Source organism: Thermomyces dupontii (genome assembly GCF_041956625.1).
Source record: "Thermomyces dupontii strain NRRL 2155 unplaced genomic scaffold VTN31scaffold_5, whole genome shotgun sequence".
In the NCBI taxonomy this organism is placed as follows: domain Eukaryota; kingdom Fungi; phylum Ascomycota; class Eurotiomycetes; order Eurotiales; family Trichocomaceae; genus Thermomyces; species Thermomyces dupontii.
The window spans coordinates 1,121,755-1,148,241 of NW_027192311.1; the positions used below are offsets into that span (position 1 = coordinate 1,121,755).

A 26,487-nucleotide genomic window follows, 5' to 3' on the forward strand; every position below is an offset into this window, starting at 1 on the left:
CGTGACAAAAACAGTTCAAAGGAAATGGAAGCCAGCTCCAGAGAATTCATATCATCATGCTGCTGCAAGTAAGCAGAGGAACTGATCCGACCAAGTCTGGCATGGTCGTGATTTTGTTTTCAACATGCTTCAGGACACACACACTCTCTCTCTCTTTTGTTCTCACCCCGTGGAAAACACGCCCGGAGGTCAGCTCTCCAAGGGAAAGTTATTCTGAAACCAAGGTCACGAGGAAGTACTCCCGTTCTTGGCAAGCTGTGTGGCGGCACAGCTGGCTTCCAATTGCCGGTAGTTCAGGCCCAATGTGATGAGTTCCTGAAGGCTGGCATTGACCTTCTCATGCATGGCCGAATCCTGCGGGGTGATATTGCTCAGCTCCTCCAACAGGCGGGATCGGCAGTTGTAGTAGTTCCGCTCCGCATTCTGCAACCGCTGGCTGTGATGAGCAGCATGGGTCTTTGGGGAACCCCCTTGACCCGAAGTGGACCGACTCCGCTTCATGGTCTGAGCCCCGACGGCCACGGTCTTGGTAACTTTCCTCTTGCGGACCGTGCCATCCTTCTTCTTGGTTGATCCGCTGGCGGAGGTATCCGGGGAGCTGGGCTGGTCCGAGGGGCTGTAGTCATGAACCCGCTTCATATGGTCAAAAAGGTTCCAGCGGCGAGGAAATCCATATCCGGGGATAGAGCGATCACATCCTTCAAAAAGGCAAAGGTGGGGGTTATCTCCGTGTCCATGAAGTCCATGAGCTTCCCGTTCGTGGCGGAACAGACAGGCATTGGAAGAGAAATGCAAGTTCTGGGCAACGCACGCGGGAACCTTGCACCGATATGGTTTCAGATGGGAATCCAGATATTTGCTAAAAACAGAAAGTTGATTGTTAGCACGCAGAGGAACAATGACCTGACTGAAATATTCGGTTCATCTTACTGGTAAGCGCATTTCTGAGTGGTGGGAGGATGATGGCAAGGGTTCTCTCCAGTGGAAAATGGACAATAGTATTTCCCATCGCTCTGGGGTGGCAAAGAATAATACGGATGGTCTCTTGGGCTCCGAGTTTCCGAATTATCCTTTGACCGTCCCACCGACTCCCTCATGGATAGTTGTGTGTAAACCTCTGGATCAGATTTCCTGGGTCGCGAAGGGGAGGCTGCAGATAGGGGTGGCCTTTGAGCTTGCCTGGAGGGCCTGATTGTCCTGTCAATAGTTGTTAGTCATCACCGCAGACAAAGATCGATTCTTGGGTTGTGAGGAACGAACTTGTTAGGGTCCTGTTCATTCAATGGTGGCGTCAACGGATGAGCCGAGTCCTCCATGCTCAAGGTTGGTCCTCGCACAGTCCCTGTTTTCTTCTCTCCACGGATGGTCTCATCACGTCCTGGGAGGGCGTAGGCGGGGCCCGATGTCATGGAGACATTGCTGGCCTCGGTGAGTGGAGGGGAAACCGGGGCGGTGGTTCCAGCTGTCACGGGCTCATAGGTAGTGCTGGGAAAATCACCCGTGTCCAACGACATCTTCCAGGCGCCTTCTTCATGGAGAGCACTGTTTCCCATGGAAGCGCTATCATCATTCATGCAGCTTTGGGACTCATCAAACGGAAAATCCACCAGGGAAGAAAAGGCCTGAGAAAAGTCTTGGCCAGGCTGAGCGTACTCAAGTTCATTGGCACCCCCGGCATGAAGGTCAGACAAAGATGGGAACATTCCAGCCGAGTCCGTGAGACCTCCAGATGGGAACATGGACTGATGTGAAAACGAGTATGGCACCATTTGCACCTCGGGAGTCTTTGGTTGAGGCATAACCGGACTTGATTCCATGGATCCCGGAGCGCTTAATGTCCACTGGTCCATGTCATGGGAACTCTGGAGACTGGAAGAATATGAGAAGCCGTCCTGGGTAGACATCTCATCATCCTGGGCTGCCCTGGAGATGTTGGCCATGGTCTGGAAGGTATTGCCTTGTCTTGGCCCTGAGCTTTGGCCCATTGGCTGCGATGGTTGTTGGGAAAGGGAGACAACATTCCCCGACTCCATTTTGACTACTGTGCACATCCTGGGGGGGTATTTGGAAAACCAAGAGGAAGCTGGCCTGGCTCCAGTTTTGTGCACTAAGCCGAGATCAAAAGTTAGTATACCGCGCGATGGACCGAAGAGCAGGATCAAGAACTCAGACAAAACAACAACAAAACAACGAAAAAAAAAAAAAAACGTCGCTTCAGGTCTGTCCAGGAAATTCGCTAAGGCCTAGCTTTTGTTAGTCATGAGACGCGTTTCTTTGGGGTATCTTGATCAAGATGAGCTAACCATTCAAGCTGCTGTATGAAGTAGTGATCCTTGGGAAGTATGATCCGGGCTATCATCAGGTCCAGTTAAACAGCACTTCTCCATGAGTCCGGGAGGGCTTAATCCTGGGAGTTCAACCGGGATATCATTATCCATAACCAAGGAAATAGGTGGACTCCAGAGGGTAATCCTAGTACGGGGTAACAAGGCTCCAGCAGAACAATCAATCCTTGGATCCAGAGAATTTCACGGTTCTGATTCTAAGGCCTTCAGTCGATCCAGCGATCAACAACCACTGCAACATCATACAGGGTTGTCAACCGAGTCAAATAACGTAACTCCGGGTTAGTAAACAGAAATGGGTATCCATAATCTTGGGTCATAAAAGGGAAGGAAGCAAGTAAACGGTCCTTGAGGTATCATATCTCCCGGGCCCAAGGTATAATCCACGGTCCATTCTCCAGGCTGGCCATTTATCCAGGTCTTAGGTCAAGGTCTTTGGGTAACATCCATGATGAGCGAACAAACTGTGCCAATTCACAATCAAGTCCAGACAATCTTCCGAGACGAGCGACGGGTCTTCGAGAAGCCAACATCAAGCTCTCGAGACCTATCGCCATTGGCCTCTCGGCGGTTGCCGAGAGAGGTCCCAAGCAAGTGTCCTAGGGGTATCCGGGAGGAGTTGAAATGGCCGACGGTCCTCAGGGTATTCCAAGCTCCAGTGGGTGATGATCAAGGGTCCTGAATCCGGGCAGTCTTGACATAGGCCTCTCATGAATGTCCAGTACAGGTCCAGAATGCGACGCCAAACAAACAATAAAAAAAAAAGAGCAATATAAAAGGAAAGCAAGGAAAGGGACTGGGGCTACCTGATATTTGTAGTGTCGAGTCACAATTCTTCAATCCTGGGGCAAAAAAAGGCAAAGCGAAAAAAGAAACCAAAAGGCAAGAAAATCCTTTCCTAGGAGATGGGGCGGGATTCCAACTGGAACAACAGGTATCCGTATGGTCAATCCAACGGGATTCAGTATAGAGCGAATCCTAGGGGTCGTTCAGTTGAGTGATTTTGTCGTAGGCAGATCAAAGCCTATGCTGCACACCGACAACAACAAGGACGACAGAATTGTACAAGAGAAGTGCAGAATTGGGTATCCAGACAGAGCGTGATATTGAAGAAGCAGAAAACAGATTGGAGCGAAGGGGGGGGAGTGTTGGGCTTTAATGCTGGCCCGCGCTGGAGGAAGGAGGGGGGAAGGGGGATTCTCTCTGCTGGCAAGGCTAAGCGGCAAGTGGAAGGAGCGGCCCGAGTCCCAGTGGAGGGAGTGGACCAGCGCATCCGAAAACAAGTCTTGGCATGCAGTGATGGTGTGATTTGGCTGCAGCAGTCGCTCCTTCCTCCGACATCCCCGACCAATCTTTTCATCCCACCGTCGACTGCCAACTCAGCAGGTGGATTTGCACGCAACGCTTTGATGGCCACTCACTGCAGTTTCAGTGGTGAGGGCCAAAGCCTCAAGAGTGTGAGCTTACGAATCAACTGCGTCCGAATTGAAATCACTGCAAGTGCGCGACTGACTGAAGTCGGAAAAGCGCAGCATGTGATGGTCATGATCGATGAGGGGCGACAAATCATCTGGAAGCGGAGCAGTCCGACTGTCTGTGACTCTACAGCCTACTGGACCAGATGCTGCAGCTGTGATGCAAAGCCTAAGGGGATGACGCATGAGGATGGAAGCGAAAAGAAGGTTCAGTTGGATGACGAGGTCTGATTCGACCTGTCAATGAGGAATCAAGGATGGAATGCAGATAAGATCATTACCTGTCAACTCGTACTCCTGAATCGTGCAGTCATCCGTGCAAGTCTATGACATGAAGCAACAACCATGATAAGAGAATTTCGGAGCTCAGACGCGTTGGCTCCAGCGACCGCAGCGTGCGGATTACGAGGATGAGAACACGGGGCGATACTGTTACAGAATGCGCTGTAGGGAACATGACTTGCCACGTTGGCCAGCAACTGCCACAGAACCTGGTTGATCTGAATCATGAATCCGACCGTTAGCCAGCACGAAGACGGAGAACAGATGAAAATAATCAGAAATGACTGAGACGCAAGGCAATCAGAAAGAGCGGTGAAAGATGGTTTTGGATTGTCGTTCAAGAGTCATGCCGACTTCAGGTGAACTATGCTTTGAATAGTCGCTCATCATGGCAGAAGGGTGCCAACAATCGACGTCAATGACTAGAGCAGGAAGTGACAACTAACCTTCAGCAGTGGTTTGATTCATCGAGAGATCGGAGTGTGCACAGAGAGCTCCATACTCGTAGTACAGTAGGTACGTCCAGAGAACAACAGCGATCATGAGATGGAATTGAAGCGGGAAAAATTTGCGACAATTGAGCGAGGTTGACCGGATGCCGATTTAACCCGAGAAGTCACGTGGAGGATCAGCCCTAGACTTACACTTTGCCTGGAAGTACTCCGTACTGCACTCAACATACTTAAGTACTAAGTATAAACGAGGAATGACAAAAAAAAACATCACTAAAGAAAGCTAGTTGAGAAATAGTATGAAGATAGGCTTCATTGTACTCGAGCTCACTTTCATAGAGCTTGTATTAGCTACTGCCGTATCAAGTATCGGTGCAATTGTCAAGAATAGCCGGCTTATCGAGTTCTAGTGGTACCTGACAAGAAGAACCACCAAATACAACCAGAGACGGAAGGTGCCTCAGCTCCTTCCCTTCTACAACCCAAAAGTTGATGACTTTGTCATCCAGGGAGTGTAGTAGCAACGATACATTGCAGTCTGAGTACTGTACTATCAAGCACAATGAACTGGACAGGAGGTCGTCTTCGGCTTCAATCTCGTGCCCGACCTAATTCGCTGGTCAGGTTGCAGAGAGACCATTTTGCCAAAGCTCGTCTGAAGAGACGACAAGCAGCAGCGCGACTTGCTGGCTCCGGCCTTGTTTCTCCTCCGAAAGAACAGCTGAACCAATTGTATTCAACGCAGGAGCCGAAATCTGGATTTGTCGAAAAAGCATCAGTGACGATTGATAACAGTGTCTCATCTCATGGCTCCACTCAGCCGGGTAGTCGGCCGCCCATAGTGCGCCATCGTGTGAATAGGCGCAGATCCAGGCAAGAGGATCTTCATGTAAAGTGATCATGTTGCCCGTTGTTGAAGTGATACTGATGCGTTTGACTCAGTTCTCGCCAAAGAATACATCGCAACTTGAGGACATCAAGCGGAGTCTTCTCCAGAAAGGTGATTGGGTCGGATTGTCCATATCTAGGCCTTTACACATGCGATTTCCAAGATTCGATGAAAAGAACATGATAGGGAGAAGGAGAAAGGTGTCACATGGGACAAAGACTCGCAATACAGTTCTCGATCGACAGTCTGCCGTGAGCCCTTCCAAATGCTCAAACACAACTCAATCTCATGGCAGTCAATGGGCTTCAGAAGGTCCCTTACATACTAGACATAAATCTCCTGGTTCGATGCTGCTTGATGTTGATGGTGCGGAGAGCGGGCAGCTGCTGGAGTCGTCCTCGTGGAATGTTGACAGTGGAGATTTGTGGCTGTTTCACGACGACTTTGCAGATCGTACTGAACATGATGGACTTGTTTTGCATGAATTCAGTCTCACTGAGGATTGCGGGAGCTCGGTCACAGTACATGAATATGAAGACCGCAATGCTACTGTTCTGTCCCCTGACAATCAACTACAGGCGCGCAATAGATTCACACTAGACGATCAGATACTTGAGGAACAGATGAAGGCAAATCGAAAACGTTCAGCTTTCATGGATAGCCACAATTCAGAGTTCGGAGATTTGGCCATATGCAATCCTTGCTCGCGGAAAACGGATGATAACAGGTCAGATGTTTCTCCAGTCTTCGAATCAACAGATATGCTCGGTAGAAGGAGTGTTTCATCTGTCCTTCAATGGAACAACCCAGACAGTCCGGGACAAGCTGCAAAGATGTCAAAACAATGGGGACCAGCGAGCCAGGAAACCAATGCTCGGTCACCACTGGTGATTTTTGGGAAGCGAATATCACCACAATCTACCGCAAGGCCACTTCAAACCTGGTGTCCCTCCTCGTTTCATATTCAAGACCATTACTATCAGAGACGCAACGGAGAATCCAGGAAATCATCAGACGCATATTTCGGCGAACCTTCCGAGAATTCACGTCAGGAACTCGAACAGAGTCCTACTTCCGAGTCATACCCTTTCGCAATCAAAATCCACCGAAATACAACTACTATGTCATATACACAACGAACTCCCATGACACCGTCAGCTTACAATAATGCTCTGGTTGCAACTCCATCTTCTTTTCGTACTTCAGAAACCTCGCCGTTTCGATTCCGTTCCCTGCACGCGGAACATTAGGCGTCTATTGAAATGCTTTCTAGGATTTTGTGTCGGACAATTTCATACTATTTTTCTCCTCTCAACATTCGAGAAACTAATAGCGACTATGTTATGAGTAGTTGATGACTGCTGGTCGATGGTCTGAACACAACAAATTGCAGCATGTCCCTGCTGCCAGTTTCGTTGCGAAGCTTTTAACATCAGGAAATACGGAGTAGATAACTTAGATTTATCATGAGAGTAGTTCCTGGAGAAGCATCTTAGCCATTGTCGACAATTCCAAATTCTCAAGCACTTGGAGTCTATGGGCGACCGATTCTAGGAGATAATGGAGATGTTCAGATGACCCGATTGTACTTTTACGACTGTCAACTGGCGTAGGTAAAGATCTTGACCCTGGGCCCTGAAATGGATAATCATAAGAAGCTCAGTTAACTAACCTTTGATAAGCTTAGTGTACGAGTATTCATACATATACTTGGTGGAGAAAGCCCAATTTGGAATAGTCGGTCAGTTAGTGCCGATTGATTAGATCGATGCCTGGATGTATGTCAGATGAGGAGGTTGGAGCTCCTCGAACCCCCAGACTCCCCCGAATCCAGGTTCGACTAACATTCATCACATTCCAAATGCGCTCAGCATCACAATCATGTTCGCTCTCCGGATAGTAACGTCTTTGCTCCCGGCCTTTGCATCTGCGTTAGTCCTTCCTCCATGGTCTCAACCTTTCTCGAAGGACTCCGCCTCAACGGCATCAGAGACAAGGCCCTTGCCTCTCGTGATCTGGCATGGACTGGGAGATAGCTATCTTTCAGAGGGCATGAAAGAAGTGGCCGCTCTGGCGGAGGAAGTCAATCCAGGAACTTACGTTTACGCGATCCGCCTGGATGATTCAGAGAGCGGAGATCGCCAGGCCACGTTCCTGGGCAATGTCACGGAGCAGATCGCCTTCGTCTGCGAGCAGTTGGCATCGGAACCGATCCTGAGCACCGCACCGGCCGTGAACGCTCTCGGTTTCTCGCAGGGCGGACAGTTCTTGCGCGGCTACATCGAGCGCTGCAATAACCCACCCGTTCGCAATCTCGTCACCGTCGGCAGCCAACACAATGGCATCGCAAAGTACCAGGCCTGCGCCACGACCGGCGACTGGGTTTGCCGAGGGGCGGAAGCCCTCCTGCGGCTGGGGACATGGTCCCACCTCGCGCAGTCACGGGTCGTGCCGGCGCAGTACTTCCGCGACCCGGAGGACCTGGAGTCGTATCTAGAGCACAGCAACTTCTTGGCGGATATAAACAACGAGCGCACACTCAAGAACCCTGACTACAAGGCCAGACTGACGAGCTTGAACAAGTTTGTGATGTACATGTTTGAGAATGACGAAACCGTGTACCCCAAGGAGACTGCTTGGTTTGCCGAATTCAACGAAACGACGCGCAACGTCACCGAGCTGCGAGACCGGCAGATCTACAAGGAGGATTGGCTCGGTCTTCGTGAACTGGATGAATGGGGGAAGCTGGAGTTCAAGACCCTTCCGGGCGTGCATATGGAACTCTCCAAGAAATTTCTCGTCCAGTTGTTCACAGACTATTTTGGCCCGGTCACTCTAGACGACGATGGTAGCATTATCCAGCCGCCATCTTTGGTCAAGCAGGGTTTCCGTTGAGGACATTTGGTCGCTGTATGGCCCTCAATTTTCACGATGAGGCCCGGTCTCTCGGGTTTCTTTTTCTCGGCATATTCATCCTCATGCTGCCATGTTCCTTACGGGCGTTCTAAATGCATTTCTTCGAAGCACGTTCTTGAAACACTTGAGGAAGGAGTACATGAGCAGTGCTTGCCCCGAAACGACCCGCCATCAACCTTAAACAAAAACCAGAACTCCCATTGTTTCGCCAAACTACCTAATCCAACCGGATATCTAGAAGACACAAAAAAGACATAAGATCACATGCATAGCGTATCGTCGTGAGAGTCATGACGTCGTCTCAAAGGAAAGGCGGATGATTTCAGGCCTCGTGGTTCCCTGCAGCCGATTTAAGCCTTCCAGCCAAATGCCGGTCGGCAATGCTCGCATCCAATGAGCACCGGCATCCCATTCCAGACCGAGAAATTTTCGGCGTCGTGGGGAATGGCGTTTCTTCTGCGGAGTTCCTGACTGGCAACATCGAACCAGACCTCTGCTGGCGATGGGTAATGGTACTGGCCCTCTGGAACTCGCTCGTAGATATGTGGGTTCATCTCTTCCCTCTCATTGAGTATGATATCGCTCTGGAATCGCGTCATAAAGTCTCGCCGTTGGGAACGTGGATTTCCCCCGTCGCCGATTTCGGCGGAAAAGAAATCCACGATTCGACCGAGTCCAGAGATTGTGAGAAGAGCTCCAATCCAATGATCATCCGCTGGGCCGTGGTCGTCAGGAGGAATGGTATGTCGAAGGTAGGAAACCAAGAGATGCATGCAATGATGGGTTGCAATCAAAGTCGGCGTATCGGTGAAGGGTGGAGATTGCAAGATACGGGCCTGCAGCTCCGCGTACATGGTCCGTCGGACATGTAGGGGAATTGGAACAGGAAGTCGGCCGGCCTCGTAATGTCGCAGGAGGGAATTGGTATGTTCCTTGCGAGCCAATGCATATGTCTCCAGAAAGTAGAGCATGCAATACCTACCCTAAGCAGTCAGTATCCCGATGATCAAGAAACACACATGCATCCTTACGATAGAGGGACAAGGTTGTACTGGAGATTGATGGTCCCACGCTCAAAGATCGAGTTCCGTTCAGCTTTGGACGGAAAATGCGCCTTAACCCAGAGCTGCTGGGTATTCAAAAACCGATCCATGACACGGTTGGCAAGGTAGTGACAGAGTCGCGTGCACACATATTGTTTCCGCCGTAGACTATGCAAGTATCGAAAGGTGTAGAGGTAACCACCCTTGGCGCTGGACTTGGGAGGGAACAGGTCCGAAAGCAGAACGACATCGTCCTCAGGGTTCCGGGTGTAAGTCCTCTCTTTGCTGATTGTGGACGGTAATGTTCCGTGGCGGCGACGCCGGAGATACTGGCGAGCTATGGACTGCTCGTGTACGGTGAGGACTTCGTGGAAGGCGCGACAAACGAGCTTCAAGGGAAGCAGATCGTGGATGCTGCAAAGGGCAAAGATCTTGACTTGGATCTCGACGGGAAGGCGATCCCAACAAGACGACGAAGGCGTGTGCACGAACGTCTCCGGATTCCCATCTCTGAAGGAGGATATCATGAGCTGGAGTCCGCACCTAAACGGGGAGATTCATGACGTACTTGGACCGAACCCCTCGGTGTTTACACCCTTTCGCTTTCTCTTGAGATTTATTAGCGATATTTCCTTTCTTCCATTTCGACGCGAAGAGAAACTGCATCATGTATCTCTGAGAACCATCGAGAACAGCAGAGATGCACGAGAGTTGCTTGGAGCTAGAAGACAGGAGGAGCTGGCCATGTTGCCGCTGAGCACGTCTCGGTAGGGTGTATCATGATCGAAAGCCGGCGAGCCCGGAGACGACTGCGTAATTGGAGACAAGGTCTTTGCTAATTTCGGAATAGTCTCTGGCATTGTCATGACTGGTGATTGGTGCCCTTGCAGCTGTCTGAGTCGAGATACTACACTAACCTGATTGGGTTAGCCTTTCATTAGTCAGGGAACTTTATCGCGCCAAGATATTGATCATGTTTGCACTGTTTTGTCGTCCCAAACACTTCCAACATCCCAACATGAGGTCCTTTGATATGAACTCTCGACAAATCAACCACCGACCGTCGACGTACCAGAATGCCGAACGCATCTCCAGGCCATTTGCTGAATACATCGTGGAGTGCGTATCGTCTGTCTCCCCTCCACCATGACGGCGAGCCCACCTTCCTCAATGACCCCGACGCGCTGAAGAAATACGCGAAACGCCTATACAATACGCTCGCCGGCCAGGTTCTACGCGGTCTGCAGTTGAGCAACTCGACATTGACAACACCCGGAGACGCCCTGGCCCGGGCGGGCACATTGGTCGGCTGTCGATGGGATGTGATTCCGACCTGGAGCTTTGCGCGTGATCACCCAGACTTGGACGAAGAGGACGATGTCCATTCCATGAACGATATCATGGGCATCCTAATTCGTATCGAGTACGAAAACGTGATCTACAAAGCCGCGCTTCTGACCAGTGCGGTCGGTTACAACGAAAACAGGCGCCGCGCGTCCTCCATTTCCTCGACTCATCTCCCTCTTCTCCTCACCCGGATGCCCAATGCGCTACGAGACAGTCTCGTGCAGTTCCTGTCCACCAACTTTGACGCTTATTGTTCGCAACTGCGCTTGCCCTCCGCTTTCCTCTGCGCGACCCTCGAGAAGTACGTGTCTTCGGTTCTTGCGGCCGCCGGCACCAATGCGTCTCACGAGGCGGCGATGAAGCGCGAAATCGTCGAGTCCGTGATAAAGGACATGCATGTAACCCTCTCCTTCAATCCGGATATCTCGCGCTCCCTCCGGTCGGGAGATTTGTATCTACCACGGGAGACGGTCGCGACTTTCGCACTGGAATCTGATGTTCACTCGTCGTCCGGGTTCCTAGGTGCGCTGGCGCGATATCTCAACCAACATCTTGCGATGACCGTGAATCTATCCCGCAATATCACCGAGGCTGGTCGTGAAAATGATGTCATCAAACATGTCTGGATGAGCAAGGCCTCCTGCTCCGCCTTTGCACTCAGCATCGATGGCAGAATCAAGCTGGCCGCTATCGATGGCTCTGCGAGTGAGCAGCCTATCATGGCCGGCCGACTCACTCCCGAACCGAATGAAATGATCCTGGAGACATGGGTACAGAGGGCTGCAGGGGTTGAAGACATGCCTCCTTGAGCTCTCTCCCTCACGCCCGTTCGCATTCATGGATGTTCCCTAGAACTTTTTGGAGTCCATTATCAAGAACATTGGCAGGCCTCTTCACTCTCCGGGTGTTCTCCGATGCTTGTTGGCAAGGACAGAAGCACTAACCACCTTGCTACAGTCCTACAGACACCGACTACGGTGTCCTCTCCTGCGCGTCAACCAAACCACGTGTTGATCATTGCGCATAATCTAGAGCTATATTGACATTCCGCTGATCAAAACTGGTCATGATCGCATGCAATCCGGTCATGCACAACCCACGCCGACAAATGCATCATCCAATCCCCAAAATCGTACTCCCAAATCAAATCAAGGAGATATCCAAGGACATAGAAAAACTATGGATTGCGGGAATTACATGTATCATCCCCGATATCCTCCAGTTCCGTCAGACGCAGTGCTTCTTCGACGCTGGATACGAAATGCCGAAGGCCACCGCATTTGTCGATGATGCCAGCACGATGGAACATTCGGAAGACCTCGTCATCAAGAGACGGCAGTCGACAGAAAAAGACCCGCACGCCGCGGGAGACGTACCCATCAACAATCTCGAGCAGAACCTGAGTACCGGAGGCATCAATGGAAGTCACGCTGTGGACGTCAAAGATGACATTCTTATCGCTTTCTGCACGGACACGGGGTAGCGACGGATGAGCGCGATTGGTGCCGTAAAACTCGAGACGGCGAAGGCGGTTCTTCAGGTCGCCAGTGTTCGCAAAGGTCAACGGCTCCGGGATCTTGACAATAAGGCAGCCTTCGATGAATTCGACCTTCTCGGGGTGCAACTCTGCGTTCTCGAACTGGTTGGATGTGCCTGATACCTTGCCTAGGATTTGGATCCGCGGCTGCGTGGAGTGGCGGATGACGCTGAGAACCGATAGACCACAGCCCAGGGCCATGCCGAGAGTAAGCGAGTAGAAGATCGTCGCCACGAAAATCAGAAACATCAAAATCAACTCAGACCAGCCCCGGACTCGGATAAAGAAGAGTAAATCGTGCGGTAGTTCCTCGACCAATGTGTATGCGACCACGGATATCATTGCGGATAGCACCGCTCTCTGCGCTGTTCGTCAATGTAATGCATGGCCACTTCGCAGCAAATGGGTACTCACAGGAAGATAGTACAAGTATGGCAAAAGGAAGATGGTTACAATCAACGTGATGAGGCTCAGAAAGACGCTGCTCATCTGGGTCCGTGCTCCGGCAGTTGCGTTGACCTTGCTTCGGCCGTAACCACCAAAGGATGGTAGCGCCATGAAGCAGCCACTGACCAGGTTGCCCACCCCCAAGGCGATCATCTCGCGATTGGCGGAGACTGGAGCTTTGTTGATGCCGGTTGATGTGCCATCCCCCATGCCTTTGGCTGCGACTGAGGATTCAAAGAAGCCAAGCACCGCGATGATGAACGATGTGCTCATTGCAGACCTGATTAGCTTCATATTGCTGGGTTTGATCGGCCATCGAAACTGAAACAGAGAATTCCCATCTCCGGGACCAGGCTTGACCGGGCCTAAGATATCGAGGCCCTGATGGTGCCAGCCCAGCTTCCACGTCAGGATGGCCGACATGACCACCACCAACAATCTATCGGGAAAATATGCAACCTGCGGGAATCGACTCTCCAGCTTCTGTTTCAGTGTCCTATCTCGAGATTATAGTCAATCCGAGCTCTGGCCACCATTGAGGGTTTCAATATCATACCTGAAAAACAAGATAATGCCAATACTGGCAAACGACACAATGGTCGTCAGTTTGTGAGCACGGTCTAGATTTCTGATGAGATAAATGACCTTCCCAACCGTACTGAGGTGATTAACACCTTTGGCCACGTCAGCCAGCCCCAATTCCGGAATGAGTTGGTCAACAAAAATCACAACTCCGATAGCAGTAATGAACCCGCGCAAAAAGGGTCGACCGAGAACGTTATCCAGGAATCCTAGCCGGGTCAACCCTGCGATCAATATGAACGTCCCTACTAAGGTGGTGACAACACCGACCACCTCAGCATGGGCTGTATCATCATCTTCGCTCGAGCTTCCCTGTTCAACATTCGCTTTGACGACTGCACCAACAAGAAGCGAAACGGCAGCCTCCGGCCCGACAATAAGTTGGGTACTGCTACCGAAGATGGCATACACCAATGGCATGATAACAAATGAATACAGTCCGTGGATGGGCGGTGCATGTGCGAGATTCTCTGCCATTGATAGAGCCATAGGAATGTAAAACGAAGCAACGGTCAAAGCTCCAATAAAGTCCCCTCGAACAAAGGACCACCTGTATTGCGTGATCCAATTCATAAATGGAACATAGTACGATAGATACCTGTTACCGATTGTGTAAGCGAACAAGTACAGATAGGATCTAGATATCTGACATACATGGCTGAACGGTTCTTCACCCCTATCTCCGTCGCCAGTCTGTTCGTCACTGACGGCCCGTCGAGTATCGGTGTTCGGAAACCAGAGGGCAGAACTCGCGGCGTTTGTGAACCTGAGCGAAATCCGCTCCCGGGAAGCCCTGCCTCAGAATGCTCCGGCCGTGGCGAGAACGTGCCATGGCCGGAACTCCTCTGTCCCCCATGCGAGCTTTCATGATCACTGGCGAGTAATCGGGTTCGCTCATCTCGCATATCTCGGCCCAGTCCTGGCACACCTCCATCTTCTGAACGCTCGAGTCTATCGCCGGTGTTTCCCGATATTCTTGGGGAAGTAGAGGAGCTGAAGATCCCGACGATTCGGTCACGCAGCGACGGCTTCTCGTCCGGTCGAGGAGAATTCTCTGGCGACATGGCCGCGGAGTCGATTATCCGCTTGATCACAAATCTGAAAGATGGTAAATGGCAAGGAAAGTGACGTTTTTATGAAACAAGAGGTTATATTGGCCCATCGAGACTGAACGAATCGGGTATGAAGACTTCGATGATCCAGCTGGCGGCACTGGGCCCAGGCCTGATCCATCATGCACGGGTCAGCCTTGGGACGCTTAAAATGCCGACATTCCTTAACCGACGTATGGAGTACAGCTCGAAAATTTCTGTTTGTGCAGTCATATTGTAGATGTCATAAAACCTGGGATCTCTTCCAGTTCGAGGGTATTCGTGCTAAAGATCCGCTCCTCGATGACGCTGCTATTTGCCAAATGAAGAGCCCAACGACAAGGCTTAGTCATCTTGCTTCTTCATTCAGCAGTTCTGTACGGAGTAATGTAATGTAGTTGTCCTTCCACATGCATGGAACATCTGAGCTTGGTACTCTGTAACTACTATTTCAAAAGATCTTATGACGATCTGGTTTCCGGATCTCCTGGGAGATCCCAGCTCTATATATGTACGCAGGAATCAATCGACTACCTGAGACAAACTGATCACTCCATCCACCAAATCGCGATAAGGGCAGAGGACGAGCGTCGGTTGGTAACTTGATTGACACTCTATTTTTTTAAGGAATCCACCTGCTTCCCTCCGTCTCAAGGCCCAGTAAAACCTTGACAATAATATAATAAATATATCATTCTTTTGGTGAGGTTGGAAAAAGGATATGTTGAGATGTTCGTCAAGAACGAAGGCGGTGGGAGACTCGCCCTTCGCAACCCCTAAGTACTAGTCGGCAGCTTCACACGTGACGTCAGCCCTACTATTGGCTGTTGAACCACTCTTGGGGCAAAGATCCGACAATTTCTGTCCGCTGACAGCCCTCCACAAAGTAATCTGATTCTATCGCCGACGGTCTTGAAAAGGTCTTACGACTCAACCAGCGCACGATAACCTCGCGCGGACTGTCCCAGGATAAGATTTCAGAGTATTCGATCAGGTGGAAAGGGACTGTTTTCTTTTCTGTCGACCTATTTATCAGTTCTTACGCTCCGCCTAGCGCAAGGCGCAACCCCGCCAAAATGTCGTTGACGAACTGTCGCTTCTACGAAGAGAAGTATCCCGAGGTGGATAGCTATGTTATGGTCAATGTGAAGCAGGTATTGTGCTCTGTTCACGGGTTTCTCGAACCGAGCTGATGTACAATCGACAGATCGCAGACATGGGCGCCTATGTCAAATTGCTGGAATATGACAATATTGATGGCATGATCCTTCTGTCCGAGCTGTCGCGAAGACGTATCCGAAGTATCCAAAAACTCATTCGAATCGGGAGAAATGAAGTCGTCGTCGTTCTCCGTGTGGACAAGGAGAAAGGTGAGCTCGATGTGGTGAAGCCTGAAGCATGACTCTGCCTCTGACCTTACCAGGCTATATCGATCTGTCGAAGCGTCGCGTGTCGCCCGAGGATGTCGTCAAGTGTGAGGAACGGTACAACAAAAGCAAAGCAGTCCATTCGATCCTGCGCCATGTGGCAGAGAAGACCCAGACGCCACTTGAAGAGCTATACAAGAACATCGGGTGGCCGCTGAACCGAATCTACGGTCACTCTTACGATGCATTCAAGCTGTCTATCACGTAAGACGGTCCGATACAGCATTGATGGTCTCTATTCACTAACATATATCAGTAACCCTAGCGTGTGGAACGACGTCACCTTCCCGAGCGAGCCAGTCAAACAAGAGCTGCTACAATATATCAGCAAAAAGTTGACTCCCAATCCGACAAAAGTTCGAGCCGATGTCGAGGTGACCTGCTTCGGGTACGACGGGATTGACGCCGTCAAAGATGCGCTGCGCGCCGCCGAGGAAAAGAACACTCCGGAGACGCAAATCAAAGTCAAGCTGGTGTCTCCGCCGCTCTACGTCCTGACCAGCCAAACCTTGGATAAGAACAACGGGATCAAGCTCCTGGAAGAAGCGATCCAAAGTATTGAGGCAAGGATCAAGGCAGCGGGTGGTGGCCTTACTGTGAAGATGGCGCCTAAGGCCGTCACAGAGCACGATGACGCCGAGCTTCAGGCCCTGATGGACAAGCGGGAACGCGAGAACATGGAAGTCAGTGGAGACGACAGCCAATCGGAGAGCGACGAGGGAGTCCCCGAGTAAGCCTCTCGACGTAGAGGGCACCATACCGCAGGAGGGGGCCATCTCAGTTTGGGATGTATCATAGAAGCAGAAGCGGTGGCGAACAAAAAAGCGAGAGTTCAGGGTTTAGAGAGACAGAGGCTTCGCTTTCACGTCGCCCAACATTGAGCATTATAAAGTGGATCGGAGGCAGGGTTTCCCATGATGGGCTGGCATATCTTTCTGATTCTTCTGGAGCACCAGGTGCTGCGCTTGATGTAATGAGCTGATGGTACATACCAGGATAGAGTGGTTTGCTGACTTGCCTGGAATCAAAAATACTTACGTGCTGTGCCTCTGGCCGTCTGTCTGAACTCTGACGTTAATGGCATCATGTGACCTTGGATAGACATTTCATTTTCATGAGAAGAGTTCGTAGCCAGTAGGCGTAAGCTACTCAAACATGTGGAATTCCCAGCCAGCCACCTGGAACCCCGATTTTAGGTTAACCTTCCAAAGTACATTATACTCTTTGCACAATTGGAGGTACGGAGAACTCAGCCAACGGCCCCGCACAGGGAATGCTGCTGGACCGCGTTCAAGATCATTGATTCCGCACATTCCCTCCCCTTTGGTTCTCTCATTCGAATCTCGAATCCTGAGTTCCAGACACAATGGGAGTCTGGGATACGCTTTTCGACAGACGACGGCAGACCGCGGGCCGCTTTCCCGAGGAGAGGCGGCGATGTACGTGGAGATAGAGGTTTCTTCGTACAATCAATAACTAAATGCTTGGACTAACTTGGAGTTCTACCAGTGCTGCCCGCTTATCACGATGACGAGATCCAGGGTAGCCATCCCTCAAAGGAGGTGACAAAGGTGTGCCTGCGCCTCAAGTATCAGATCGAGCAGGTCATTCCCTGTGAACTGGATCCGTCCGAGATCACTCACCCAAATAGCAGCGTAGTGACCAAGGATGTGATCAGGACGGCAAAAGAAGCTGGCGGCACAGAATACAGGGGTGCTGTCATCTTCGGCTTGCTTGTTTGTAAGAGATGGTTTCAACACCAGGGTCAGGTGGAGCTCTGGGACACGGATCTCCATGAATGCCGCGCTCTGGCGTGTGAGGTGATTGCCAAGCAACTGTATGACAACTCTTTCGACACATTGGATGCCGCGCAGGAGCTGATAGTCATCTGCTTAGAATCGAGACCGAAGAAGATGAAGAGTGGCTGATGAAGGAGGCGCTGTTGAAGCGCTACTCGATCTATCGCAACAGCGAGGACTCAGTCCCGGTCAACGTCATCGAGCGCGCCGTCGACATGCACGCCCTGAGGGTCATTGGATCCTCTGGGTATCAAAAATGCATTAGATATCTCTGGCGCGGTTGGGTGTGCCAGGACGACTTGGATCCGTTGAGGTTTGTTGAGTACAAGGACAAGGTGAACACCAGCTACTGGGCGCATTTCAACCCGGACCGGATGCGAGTGCCAATGTACCAAAATGCCCTGCTGGTTTTCTTTTCTTTCCTGTATCTTGGTCTCTACACGGTGGCAATCAACTCGGTCAATCCCGAAGGTGACATTGACCTGGCCGAAGGAATCCTATACACCATGACCCTCTCCTACATCTGCGACGAGATCGGCAAGTTCTGGAAAGTCGGCCGCTTCTACTTTGGTTTCTGGAACGCCTTCAACTTGACGCTCTACACGCTCCTGGCGGTGTCGTTCGTCCTCCGCATGGTTGCCCTCGCCCATTCTCCGGACGCCGACGACGAAAAACGTCGCTACTTCAACCAGCTCAGCTACAACTTCCTAGCCTTTACGGCCCCAATGTTCTGGATGCGCCTGATGCTGTTCCTGGACACGTTCCGCTTCTTCGGAGCCATGCTCGTCGTGCTCAAGGTGATGATGAAAGAGAGTATCATCTTCTTTGCTTTGCTCTTCTTCGTCCTCGTCGGGTTCCTGCAGGCCTTTGTCGGCATGGACCAGACGGACTTTGGTGTCCCCATCACGACGAAGATCATCAAGGGCATGGCCAACAGTGTCATGCAGAGTCCGGACTTTGAGGTTTTTGAGGACTTTGCGCCTCCCTTTGGGCTCGTACTGTACTACTTATTCAATTTCGTGGTCATGCTGAGTGAGTCCTCTCTTTCTTGATGATCCACGGAGGACATCTTCCGGTCTAACAACCGCCAGTCCTTCTGAACATCCTCATTGCTCTATATAACAGCTCCTATGAGGATATCTCCGGCAACGCCGACGACGAGTACATGGCGCTCTTCGCCCAGCGCACGTTGCAATACGTCCGAGCACCGGACGAAAACGTCTTCATTCCGCGTAAGTTGTTCCTCAGAATCCCCTGAGAGTGGTGCATGCCGTCCTAATACGCCGAATTTTAGCCTTCAACCTGATAGAAATCATCTTCTTGATCCTCCCCTTCGAATGGTGGATGCCGGCGCACCGATACGAACGTCTCAACCACTATGTTATGGGTATCATTTACTTCCCACTGCTCCTCATCACCGCGGCCATTGAGACGCGCGACGCCCGCCGCATCCGCTGGAACCGCCGCCGCGGCGAGGCCGACGACAACATCGACCACGAATGGGAGGAGCTGGCCGCCGAGGTCAACATGGATCTTCCTGGTTTGACATCATCGTCGTCGCCGTCTGCAACGCCACCTACCGATGACGCCATCGGAGGAGGAAGCGTGCCGTCGGAGGAACACGAGTGGATCCGCCTCGTCCAGGACACGAAACCGAACGTCCAGGTTTCGGCTGCGGTGGCCGAGATTCGTGAGTTGAAGGAGCAAGTGAGGGTCCTGACGGAGATGGTGAAGGCGTTGCAGGAGGAGAAGAAGGGTGCGGAGTAGGCTCGCTTCGCTCTCGGATCTCCTCTTATCTTCTGTTATAAATGTAGACCTTGATGATGACGATCAAGGGTGTCTGCATTTCGGGTCGTTCATGATTTTTTTTGACAGACATGTTGATATGACCATCATGAAATATATCCTGCATGTCGTGAAATTACGTATTATGTATTCAGCAATTTCCAATATGTACGAAAGCCAAGTCCAACTTTAACGCCGGTACATATGCATCAATCTGCAGCTGAATGGATTCAATAGCCAATACCCCTCCCCATAACGCCATCCAAACCGCATCGCGAAATACGTAAAACAATAACCTATGTAGACCGGAGGAAATAGACCATATGGCTATACCCGCACACCGATCTCCTCAACCGGGCGCAGTGGCTGTGTACACCCCCTCAAAGTCCAACTGCGCAAGCTTCCCACTTATAAGGTCAATCTCGCGGTCTAGATCTTCCACGTTCTGCGTCAAGCTGCTCACTTCGTCGAATCTGCGTCGCTTGTTCGCATCCGCGATCATTTCCGAGACAAAGAACTTCTGCTCCTCCAGCACCATCAGACGCTCTCGCAACGTCTTCTCCTCGGCCTCGAGGGCAGATATCGCGCTGCTGTTGTCGCTCGTGACGCTGAGACTGCTGCCATTGTTGCCTGCGCTATTGCGATATTTGATAGAAGCGAGGGCTGACCCTGCTGTTGGACTTGCTGTCCTGGAAGGCGCGTCGACTCCATTCACCGGGATCCGACCATTCGGGGTAGCGTGATTGAGCAGTTTCGGTAAGCTCTTTAGTGGTAGCATGTGCAGATGGAGGAAATTGCTGGCTCGCTGATAGATTGCCTTCTGCAGCCTCTCTTGCGTGGGGGACTGCGTTGACAAGTCCCGTATTCGTCGAGCCGCCTTGTCGTATTGCGAGAAGGAGTCGATAAGCCGTTTACGCACTTTTGAAGCTTCATGGACTTGGGAAGGTGTCGGGGGCTCATGAGGATCCCTGTGAAGGAACCAACCATTAGTACATTTTAATCGCAGGGGCAGGTCAGACGTACTGCAACGCAGCCAACAATTTCTGAAAGCGGGGAAGTAATTGTTTGATACCCCGTTCGAATTGCACCAAATTCTCATAGGCCTTGACATCTGGTCGCTTCTTCATCTTATCATTCTCAAAGTCACGACGACTGAACAAAGTTGCTCGGCAATCCTTGCACAGCCTGACGTCGACATCGACTGACTTTGACACAGTTTTCTCGGAAGCGTTCTCCGACTCTGTCATACTCTCAGCCTTCAGCCGTGGTAACCATGGTGCATACGTACTGCCAAAGACCGTCAATCCTACTTCAGTGGAGCATCCAGTCGCAGGATCACCGCAGACGACTCGCCCGCAAGTCCTGCAGTGGTGTCTCCGAAACATGTAGCTTGTGAACTCCTGTTGACAAAATGGACATTGAGAAACGGCCGCATCGTCCTGCCAAGTTACGATGGATTGCTCCACGGTCCGACGTTGATCGGATTGTAAACCAGACAAGGACCATCGTTTGTTGGCATCAGACTGAACTTGCTCGGCAGAGAGATTTGCCAGCGCTTGTGTCAGCCGGGTTAATCGTTTCTCCAGGCGTGAAACCTCCAGAAACGTCTTGTCCATTTTGACCTTACGAATCGACGAGAACTCATCTGTTTGGTCTCGTGTGGCTCCTATAAATCAATCAGACAATGTCAAGTCAGAGCCATAATGATACAGGGCTGTCTACCGTTGTGGTCATTATACCCCGGTCTTGATTTGTAGCATGTCTCGCAAACTCGACACCACAGCCCCCGAACTGGCTCGTACTGCGCTGATCGAGATAACTTCATCTGATACATTGTGTGCTCCTCGCAGAACAATTGCCCACACTTTCTGCAGTTGACGCATCCGTTGGTTGCAGTAAGTCGCTTCCCACAGTTGGGTTCGTAACACACGCTATACGGGGTCCGCTGCTGCCAGTGTTCCCGTGTCACGACCTCATCAGAATCCACGGGCCTGTATTCCACTGCCGCTGCAGAGCCTGGCTGTCGCGATGACGCCACCGGTACGGGCTGGGTGTTCTCATTTGACTCGAACACATCAAGACCCTTTAGCTTCTGATTGAGCACGGCAAGCGGCTGAAACCGCTTTGCTTTATCCATCTGCGCCTTGAACCAGTCTTTGACTTCATCTTGTCTCGTTTCCTCCAGATTCTGATGGGCGTCGTCGAGATGCCTACAAGTCGGGTTAGCGGAAGGCACGCACTTGCCGGCCGGGAGTAATCGAACCGATTGAGCTGCAGAAGCGTCACCTGGGTCTTCATTAGCACTCATCAAATGACAGAACGCTCCAACTCAGGGATCTCGCACCATCTCTTCGTTGCAGATGGGACATGCCAGCTGGTTGCTGGCAGCGGCAGAAGAAGCGGATATTGACGTGCCGCCATTCTCCCACGATATCCGCGAAGTGAGGTCCTGTGCTTCGGACGGGAATGGGGATGCGGACGCTTGCGAATCCAAGGAAACACTGCTGGCGGAGGGCGACAGGACTCGGCCGTTGGAGAGCGGAGATGGCGTCGACAGATGCTTTGCGCTCCCCAAAATGCGGCCTCCGCCCAAGGTCCTCGGAGCCATGATTCAACCCAGCATGAGCTACAGAGGTAGGGCTTCGACCGCAGGCCCCCCGGAGATCACAAAGCTGAGCTCGTACAAGAAACCCCAGTCTGATTGCTTTGGAAGCTGAAAGTTACCCCCGGTGCTGCCGTCCACCACCCTGTTGCCTCCATTGGATGTCAACCAATCAAAACTGGCCGATTCAGAACGCCTGATGTCATGCACGTGATGGTCCAGGGCAGGGAGCACGTGATAGAATGCCCAGCACGGGAGGTTGACCTCTTGGTGCGTTCAAAAGCAGTGGGACCATGGTAATCAGCCCGGATGGTCTAGTGGTATGATTCTCGCTTTGGGTTCTTGAATCTAATCTGCGAGAGGCCCCGCGTTCGAATCGCGGTTCGGGCCGATTTCTGAAATTTTTTTTTCTCAGGTCTCTCACTCGAGGAGGGTGTTTGACACAGAATGCTTTTGATGCCTCTCCTTCATAATTTAAGTATTGAAATTGTAAGACAACCCTTTCAGGGTCGCAGTTCGCCGGGGTACTGTAGATTACAGAGCATGTCCAAATGAAATCTTTCATTCCGTGCCCGGTTGCTACTCTGAATCGCAATGATGATTCCCTCTGCTGATTGCTCCGCCTAGAAGCGACACGCTCACAGCTGCTTGATCTGGGTACGATGATTCAATCGGCTCTTTGCCCCTTGAGCTTCTCATCCAGGTCCGGAAATAGATCCAGCAGACATTGTTCAAAGCCAGAGGGTACGCATTGACATTGCTAGTCGATTCTCGATTGAAGCTATTGTTCCTCACAAGGGCCATCTTGTCTCGAAACGATGGTGCACTTTATTCTCGTGTGAGACTGTCATAATCACACAATGTGTTCTTTGCGCCGCACATCTACATTCCTCGGCCTGGACAGCAAGCAGGAACTACCGTCCCGCGACGCGATGACATAATTCCGATGGAATCATGGTTTGCTGTATGCTCTGCTGCTTAAATGGAACAAAATCGGTGTCATCTATACCATTCTTGACGCCTGCGAGTGCGGCATACGGGAATCTGGTGTAATCACAATGCTGGATCTTGAGACTGGAGATTGAGTTGGATCGACGAAGAAGCAGCGAGTACCTAGACTCGTGTCACTTTTCTCACGGATCGCTATCTTGCTTTGACCTGCTGGAATGGGTACGAAGCCGCCTGCTTTTTTCTCTGCTCGTCGGCGTCGCCTAACAGTAAAGCTGCAGACGTCTGACCTGCCCTCTATAAGTTAGTAATTCAGAAGTCCTGTCGAGCACCACACCCCCTACGTTGCCAGTACCTATCATTGGAACACCTCTGCTAACCGGCTCGATATCTAAGACACCCCCAAGGACACCAAAATCTTGCTCCAACATCAATTGGATATCCGAGAGGTTAGAGCTCCCGAGTCGCTGTATGGACAATCGAGAATTGGAGAAGAAGATGATGGAGGCCTCCCTTGCTACTCTTCGGCGACCGTGAGGTCCTTTGGTAGCTACCTCTAATTGTGATGGCATTCAGCTCTAATTCTTCAATCCAAAGTTCCAAACTTTACCCTTCACCTTCCGTATACAAGGTCTTTTATTTGCAAGGGGGTAAGTTGTTTAACGAGATAGGGATCATTTGACCTATTACGGGGTACCTACTTGACTGAATCCCCAGTCCATGCATGAAGAGCTTGACTCTCCAGTGGTCTACTTTTCTCCATTGAAGACATACAATGCAGAATATCATGAAGCGAGAAGAGCGCAACCATCGTATGATTCTGTAGAGCCTGATAGCTCTCTGCTTCAGCAAGGGCCGGAACGGGGACGCAGCTTCGAAATGGACATGACGGGATGGCTTCACAGTAGTACCTGGTGACCGATTTTCTCAACGATGGTGAGATCGCGGACGAGGCCGGCGCACTCCTGATAGAGATCATCATACGGGAAATACCAACACCCAGCGGGCTCAAGTTATTCCTAAGAAGTCTGATCACAAAAATTGGAAAAGCAGTCTGCGGTCCCACATAACCTCGGCCCTAGGTAGGCTACTCGTGGAGCACGGGCCATCAGAAAGCTCCGCGGGCCCCTTGACAAGCGCTCTGCTCCCGCGGAGCGGTGTGAACCATGTACTTCGTACCTCGGAACGTTTCTGTAATCAAATGTAGGTCGAGAAGGTAGAAGATTGGTAATGTTCGGACTTTTACACTTGATGACCGTTGTTTATCCAGTTCCGTCGAGAGCGGTGCCGATATGAAAAAAAGACTTTCGGGATGTCAGTGAAGGACACCAGAAACATAAAAAGGGAAGATGCGAAATGAGATTCCTAGTCGGGGAGCGTTGAATTTAAACGGTCCCTGAAGTTCTTCATTGATTCGACCCTTGGTCTCCGCCTCATTCAAGATGGCGGACATGAATGCAACTGAACGAATCATCAGGTGGTTGAATGATATTCCCACAGGGGTGGTAAGTAGTGCTCTCCCATGAGGATCAAACCTTTACCCAGATGCTCACAAGAGCCCCAATGTAGGAGTCTAATGTGGCCGCAAATGGAACAAACGATCAGCTCCCCTGTGCCACTGATGAGGATAGTGACTGGTCAACAAGCTCTGATCGGCCGCCTGCTGATAAGGGCTACATTGAAACAACCGCGAAACTCCCTGCAACGCTATCTGGCATTGACCGAGTATGGAATCTATTTCGCATCCACTGCCATATCCATGAATCAGCACTGATAAATTGCAGTCCAGTATTCGTCCTCACGGGGCCATTATTTCCACCAATGGCCCAAACAGTGTGTTCGTGAACGAATTCTATGACCACTTCGCCATGCCCCCTTATCCGGCAACGAGCGACGATGGAATCGTGCATTTCATACATTGCAAGAATCCATTTCCGCGCCCGGTGGATGAGATGACCAGACGCGAGATCTATGACATCTTCATAAGGGAAATGTCAAAAGTACTATTACTTCGGCATTCTGTTGCTTACTCCTGATTGTTGTTACTGACCCAATGGATTGTGTAGATCCAATATGCGATCAATGGAACCCATCAGCCGAATAATGTCAAAATCAAACTCTTTTATAAGGCGGGAGAGGACGCGTCTCGCGGGTGGCACAGGTCATATGTCTGTGGCGGAATCAAGCACTGCGAGTACATCGACGAAAATCTGATCACCTGTCATGATGATTATGACAGAGCCGACCCTTACATTTTCCGCGCAGTGGCGCCTGAAGACACTGCTACACGTGAGAAGCTAAAGCGGCAGACTGAAGAGTAAGTTATCCGTCATTTTGTTTCACATTGCTAAACTTTTCACTGACCGACAACGATAGCTGGTATCGTGCCTTCATGATTGTTTGGAAGGAGAATGGGTGTGTCTTTCGTGGTGCCGATGGCCAGAATCACGAGGCCTGCAGCCGCGAGAGCCTGTCTCCTTCGATATTTCGAAGGAATAACGTGAGTGATCCCGCTGCATGAACACGAACTCTTTTCTTACACATAGAGAAGGTATGGATGATTGGTTGTCGAAAAAACTCAGATTTCGAGCCCTTTCATTTTGCCCAGGCATTGGCGGATTATGCCGACACAATTGACTTCGCATATCTGAATGCGCTGCTGCGTTCCGGTGGCCCAGACCGTCAGGATGTTTGTGCGTTCATCACGAGCCCGAGCTCGAGACGGCCGAAATGCGGTGAGCTTGTTTCCCTTCGCCTCCCCGAGCTCTGGGTATATGCTGACTTCATGCGGAATGCAGATCGCTCTCATCCTCAAGGACCTGGTTATATCAAGATAAAGAAATGCCCAGCACGCTTTGACCTCTATATCCCGGTGAAATGGGAGCAGTTCCCGTTCATGCTCCTGGTTGCCAGGGGTCGGCACAACCATATCCCACCTCCACCGAGCAAACCAATCCGAGAAGCCCTTGATCGGCGTTCTTCAGCTTTGGCATCAGCCTGGGCACAGAAGCAGAGAGCAGATCAAGGGGCGAACGATTCGTCTCTGCCTTTGAATCATCTTAAACCATGCGATATGCCCAACCTACCCCAACGGCCATCGTCACTGAACGACAATGCCTCCGTGGTCTACGTGAGATCAAGGCAAACTCCCTTGTGTGCTCCACCACCTCCGGCGCCAGCACCCGGCGGTGATCCTCCTGCTCCTTTACCATCGTTCCCTGTGAAAACTCAAGAAGAAGAAGAACCTTCTCGCCAGGCTGGCTTCAATTCTTGGACACCTCAGCCTTCACAGCAAAGGCATCCACGCCAGGAGGTTATCGACGAGATCGAGCAACGCAAGGCGCGGATTCGACAGTTGGAGGAGGAGGTCCAGAGGCTCGAGAAAGAACAGGAGCTCCGGAAGTTGAGGGAAACAGAGGCAGAGTTGGCGAAAAAGGTCGCAACCTTGCGCCGGAAACTTGGAATGGAATGAGAGGTTGGACATGAAAAAAATAAACAGCCTTGGATATGCCTGACATAA

At 51.1% G+C, this 26,487-nt stretch overlaps 11 protein-coding genes and 1 non-coding gene across 12 annotated transcripts; 8 read left to right on the top strand and 4 right to left on the bottom strand.

The window, feature by feature from the left end:
- Positions 1-225: 225 nt before the first annotated feature.
- On the bottom strand, positions 226-2,033 carry VTN31DRAFT_5686 (uncharacterized protein; the record flags this gene model as incomplete). The annotated part of the gene is made up of 3 exons (XM_069406212.1): positions 226-859; positions 931-1,197; positions 1,261-2,033. 3 exons carry the CDS (start codon positions 2,031-2,033, stop codon positions 226-228), a joined length of 1,674 nt encoding a protein of 557 aa, XP_069259843.1.
- Positions 2,034-5,116: 3,083 nt separating this feature from the next.
- VTN31DRAFT_5687 (uncharacterized protein) lies at positions 5,117-6,693 on the top strand (the record flags this gene model as incomplete). The annotated part of the gene is made up of 2 exons (XM_069406213.1): positions 5,117-5,443; positions 5,497-6,693. The coding sequence occupies 2 exons, from the start codon at positions 5,117-5,119 to the stop codon at positions 6,691-6,693; spliced, it is 1,524 nt and encodes a 507-aa protein (XP_069259844.1).
- Positions 6,694-7,495: 802 nt separating this feature from the next.
- On the top strand, positions 7,496-8,338 carry VTN31DRAFT_5688 (uncharacterized protein; the record flags this gene model as incomplete). The annotated part of the gene is made up of 1 exon (XM_069406214.1): positions 7,496-8,338. The coding sequence occupies one exon, from the start codon at positions 7,496-7,498 to the stop codon at positions 8,336-8,338; it is 843 nt and encodes a 280-aa protein (XP_069259845.1).
- A 371-nt stretch (positions 8,339-8,709) lies between these two features.
- Positions 8,710-10,071, bottom strand: VTN31DRAFT_5689 (uncharacterized protein; the record flags this gene model as incomplete). Its single annotated transcript, XM_069406215.1, has 3 exons — positions 8,710-9,337; positions 9,391-9,912; positions 9,971-10,071. The coding sequence occupies 3 exons, from the start codon at positions 10,069-10,071 to the stop codon at positions 8,710-8,712; spliced, it is 1,251 nt and encodes a 416-aa protein (XP_069259846.1).
- Positions 10,072-10,478: 407 nt separating this feature from the next.
- On the top strand, positions 10,479-11,558 carry VTN31DRAFT_5690 (uncharacterized protein; the record flags this gene model as incomplete). Its single annotated transcript, XM_069406217.1, has 1 exon — positions 10,479-11,558. One exon carries the CDS (start codon positions 10,479-10,481, stop codon positions 11,556-11,558), a length of 1,080 nt encoding a protein of 359 aa, XP_069259847.1.
- A 368-nt stretch (positions 11,559-11,926) lies between these two features.
- VTN31DRAFT_5691 (uncharacterized protein) lies at positions 11,927-14,379 on the bottom strand (the record flags this gene model as incomplete). The annotated part of the gene is made up of 4 exons (XM_069406218.1): positions 11,927-12,646; positions 12,701-13,229; positions 13,290-13,913; positions 13,970-14,379. 4 exons carry the CDS (start codon positions 14,377-14,379, stop codon positions 11,927-11,929), a joined length of 2,283 nt encoding a protein of 760 aa, XP_069259848.1.
- A 1,103-nt stretch (positions 14,380-15,482) lies between these two features.
- Positions 15,483-16,567, top strand: VTN31DRAFT_5692 (uncharacterized protein; the record flags this gene model as incomplete). The annotated part of the gene is made up of 4 exons (XM_069406219.1): positions 15,483-15,560; positions 15,614-15,776; positions 15,830-16,037; positions 16,090-16,567. 4 exons carry the CDS (start codon positions 15,483-15,485, stop codon positions 16,565-16,567), a joined length of 927 nt encoding a protein of 308 aa, XP_069259849.1.
- A 632-nt stretch (positions 16,568-17,199) lies between these two features.
- Positions 17,200-19,399, top strand: VTN31DRAFT_5693 (uncharacterized protein; the record flags this gene model as incomplete). The annotated part of the gene is made up of 5 exons (XM_069406220.1): positions 17,200-17,272; positions 17,343-17,670; positions 17,730-18,664; positions 18,724-18,864; positions 18,927-19,399. The coding sequence occupies 5 exons, from the start codon at positions 17,200-17,202 to the stop codon at positions 19,397-19,399; spliced, it is 1,950 nt and encodes a 649-aa protein (XP_069259850.1).
- Positions 19,400-19,766: 367 nt separating this feature from the next.
- VTN31DRAFT_5694 (uncharacterized protein) lies at positions 19,767-22,025 on the bottom strand (the record flags this gene model as incomplete). Its single annotated transcript, XM_069406221.1, has 6 exons — positions 19,767-20,385; positions 20,441-20,657; positions 20,706-21,083; positions 21,140-21,627; positions 21,681-21,703; positions 21,762-22,025. The coding sequence occupies 6 exons, from the start codon at positions 22,023-22,025 to the stop codon at positions 19,767-19,769; spliced, it is 1,989 nt and encodes a 662-aa protein (XP_069259851.1).
- Positions 22,026-22,322: 297 nt separating this feature from the next.
- On the top strand, positions 22,323-22,409 carry VTN31DRAFT_t60. Its single transcript has one exon. It is a non-coding gene; the product is annotated as a tRNA-Pro (tRNA).
- Positions 22,410-22,466: 57 nt separating this feature from the next.
- Positions 22,467-23,527, top strand: VTN31DRAFT_5695 (uncharacterized protein; the record flags this gene model as incomplete). The annotated part of the gene is made up of 6 exons (XM_069406222.1): positions 22,467-22,508; positions 22,647-22,676; positions 22,735-22,763; positions 23,093-23,189; positions 23,249-23,270; positions 23,364-23,527. 6 exons carry the CDS (start codon positions 22,467-22,469, stop codon positions 23,525-23,527), a joined length of 384 nt encoding a protein of 127 aa, XP_069259852.1.
- An 882-nt stretch (positions 23,528-24,409) lies between these two features.
- On the top strand, positions 24,410-26,439 carry VTN31DRAFT_5696 (uncharacterized protein; the record flags this gene model as incomplete). Its single annotated transcript, XM_069406223.1, has 7 exons — positions 24,410-24,472; positions 24,537-24,692; positions 24,752-24,967; positions 25,034-25,284; positions 25,344-25,467; positions 25,519-25,702; positions 25,766-26,439. 7 exons carry the CDS (start codon positions 24,410-24,412, stop codon positions 26,437-26,439), a joined length of 1,668 nt encoding a protein of 555 aa, XP_069259853.1.
- Positions 26,440-26,487: the final 48 nt, after the last annotated feature.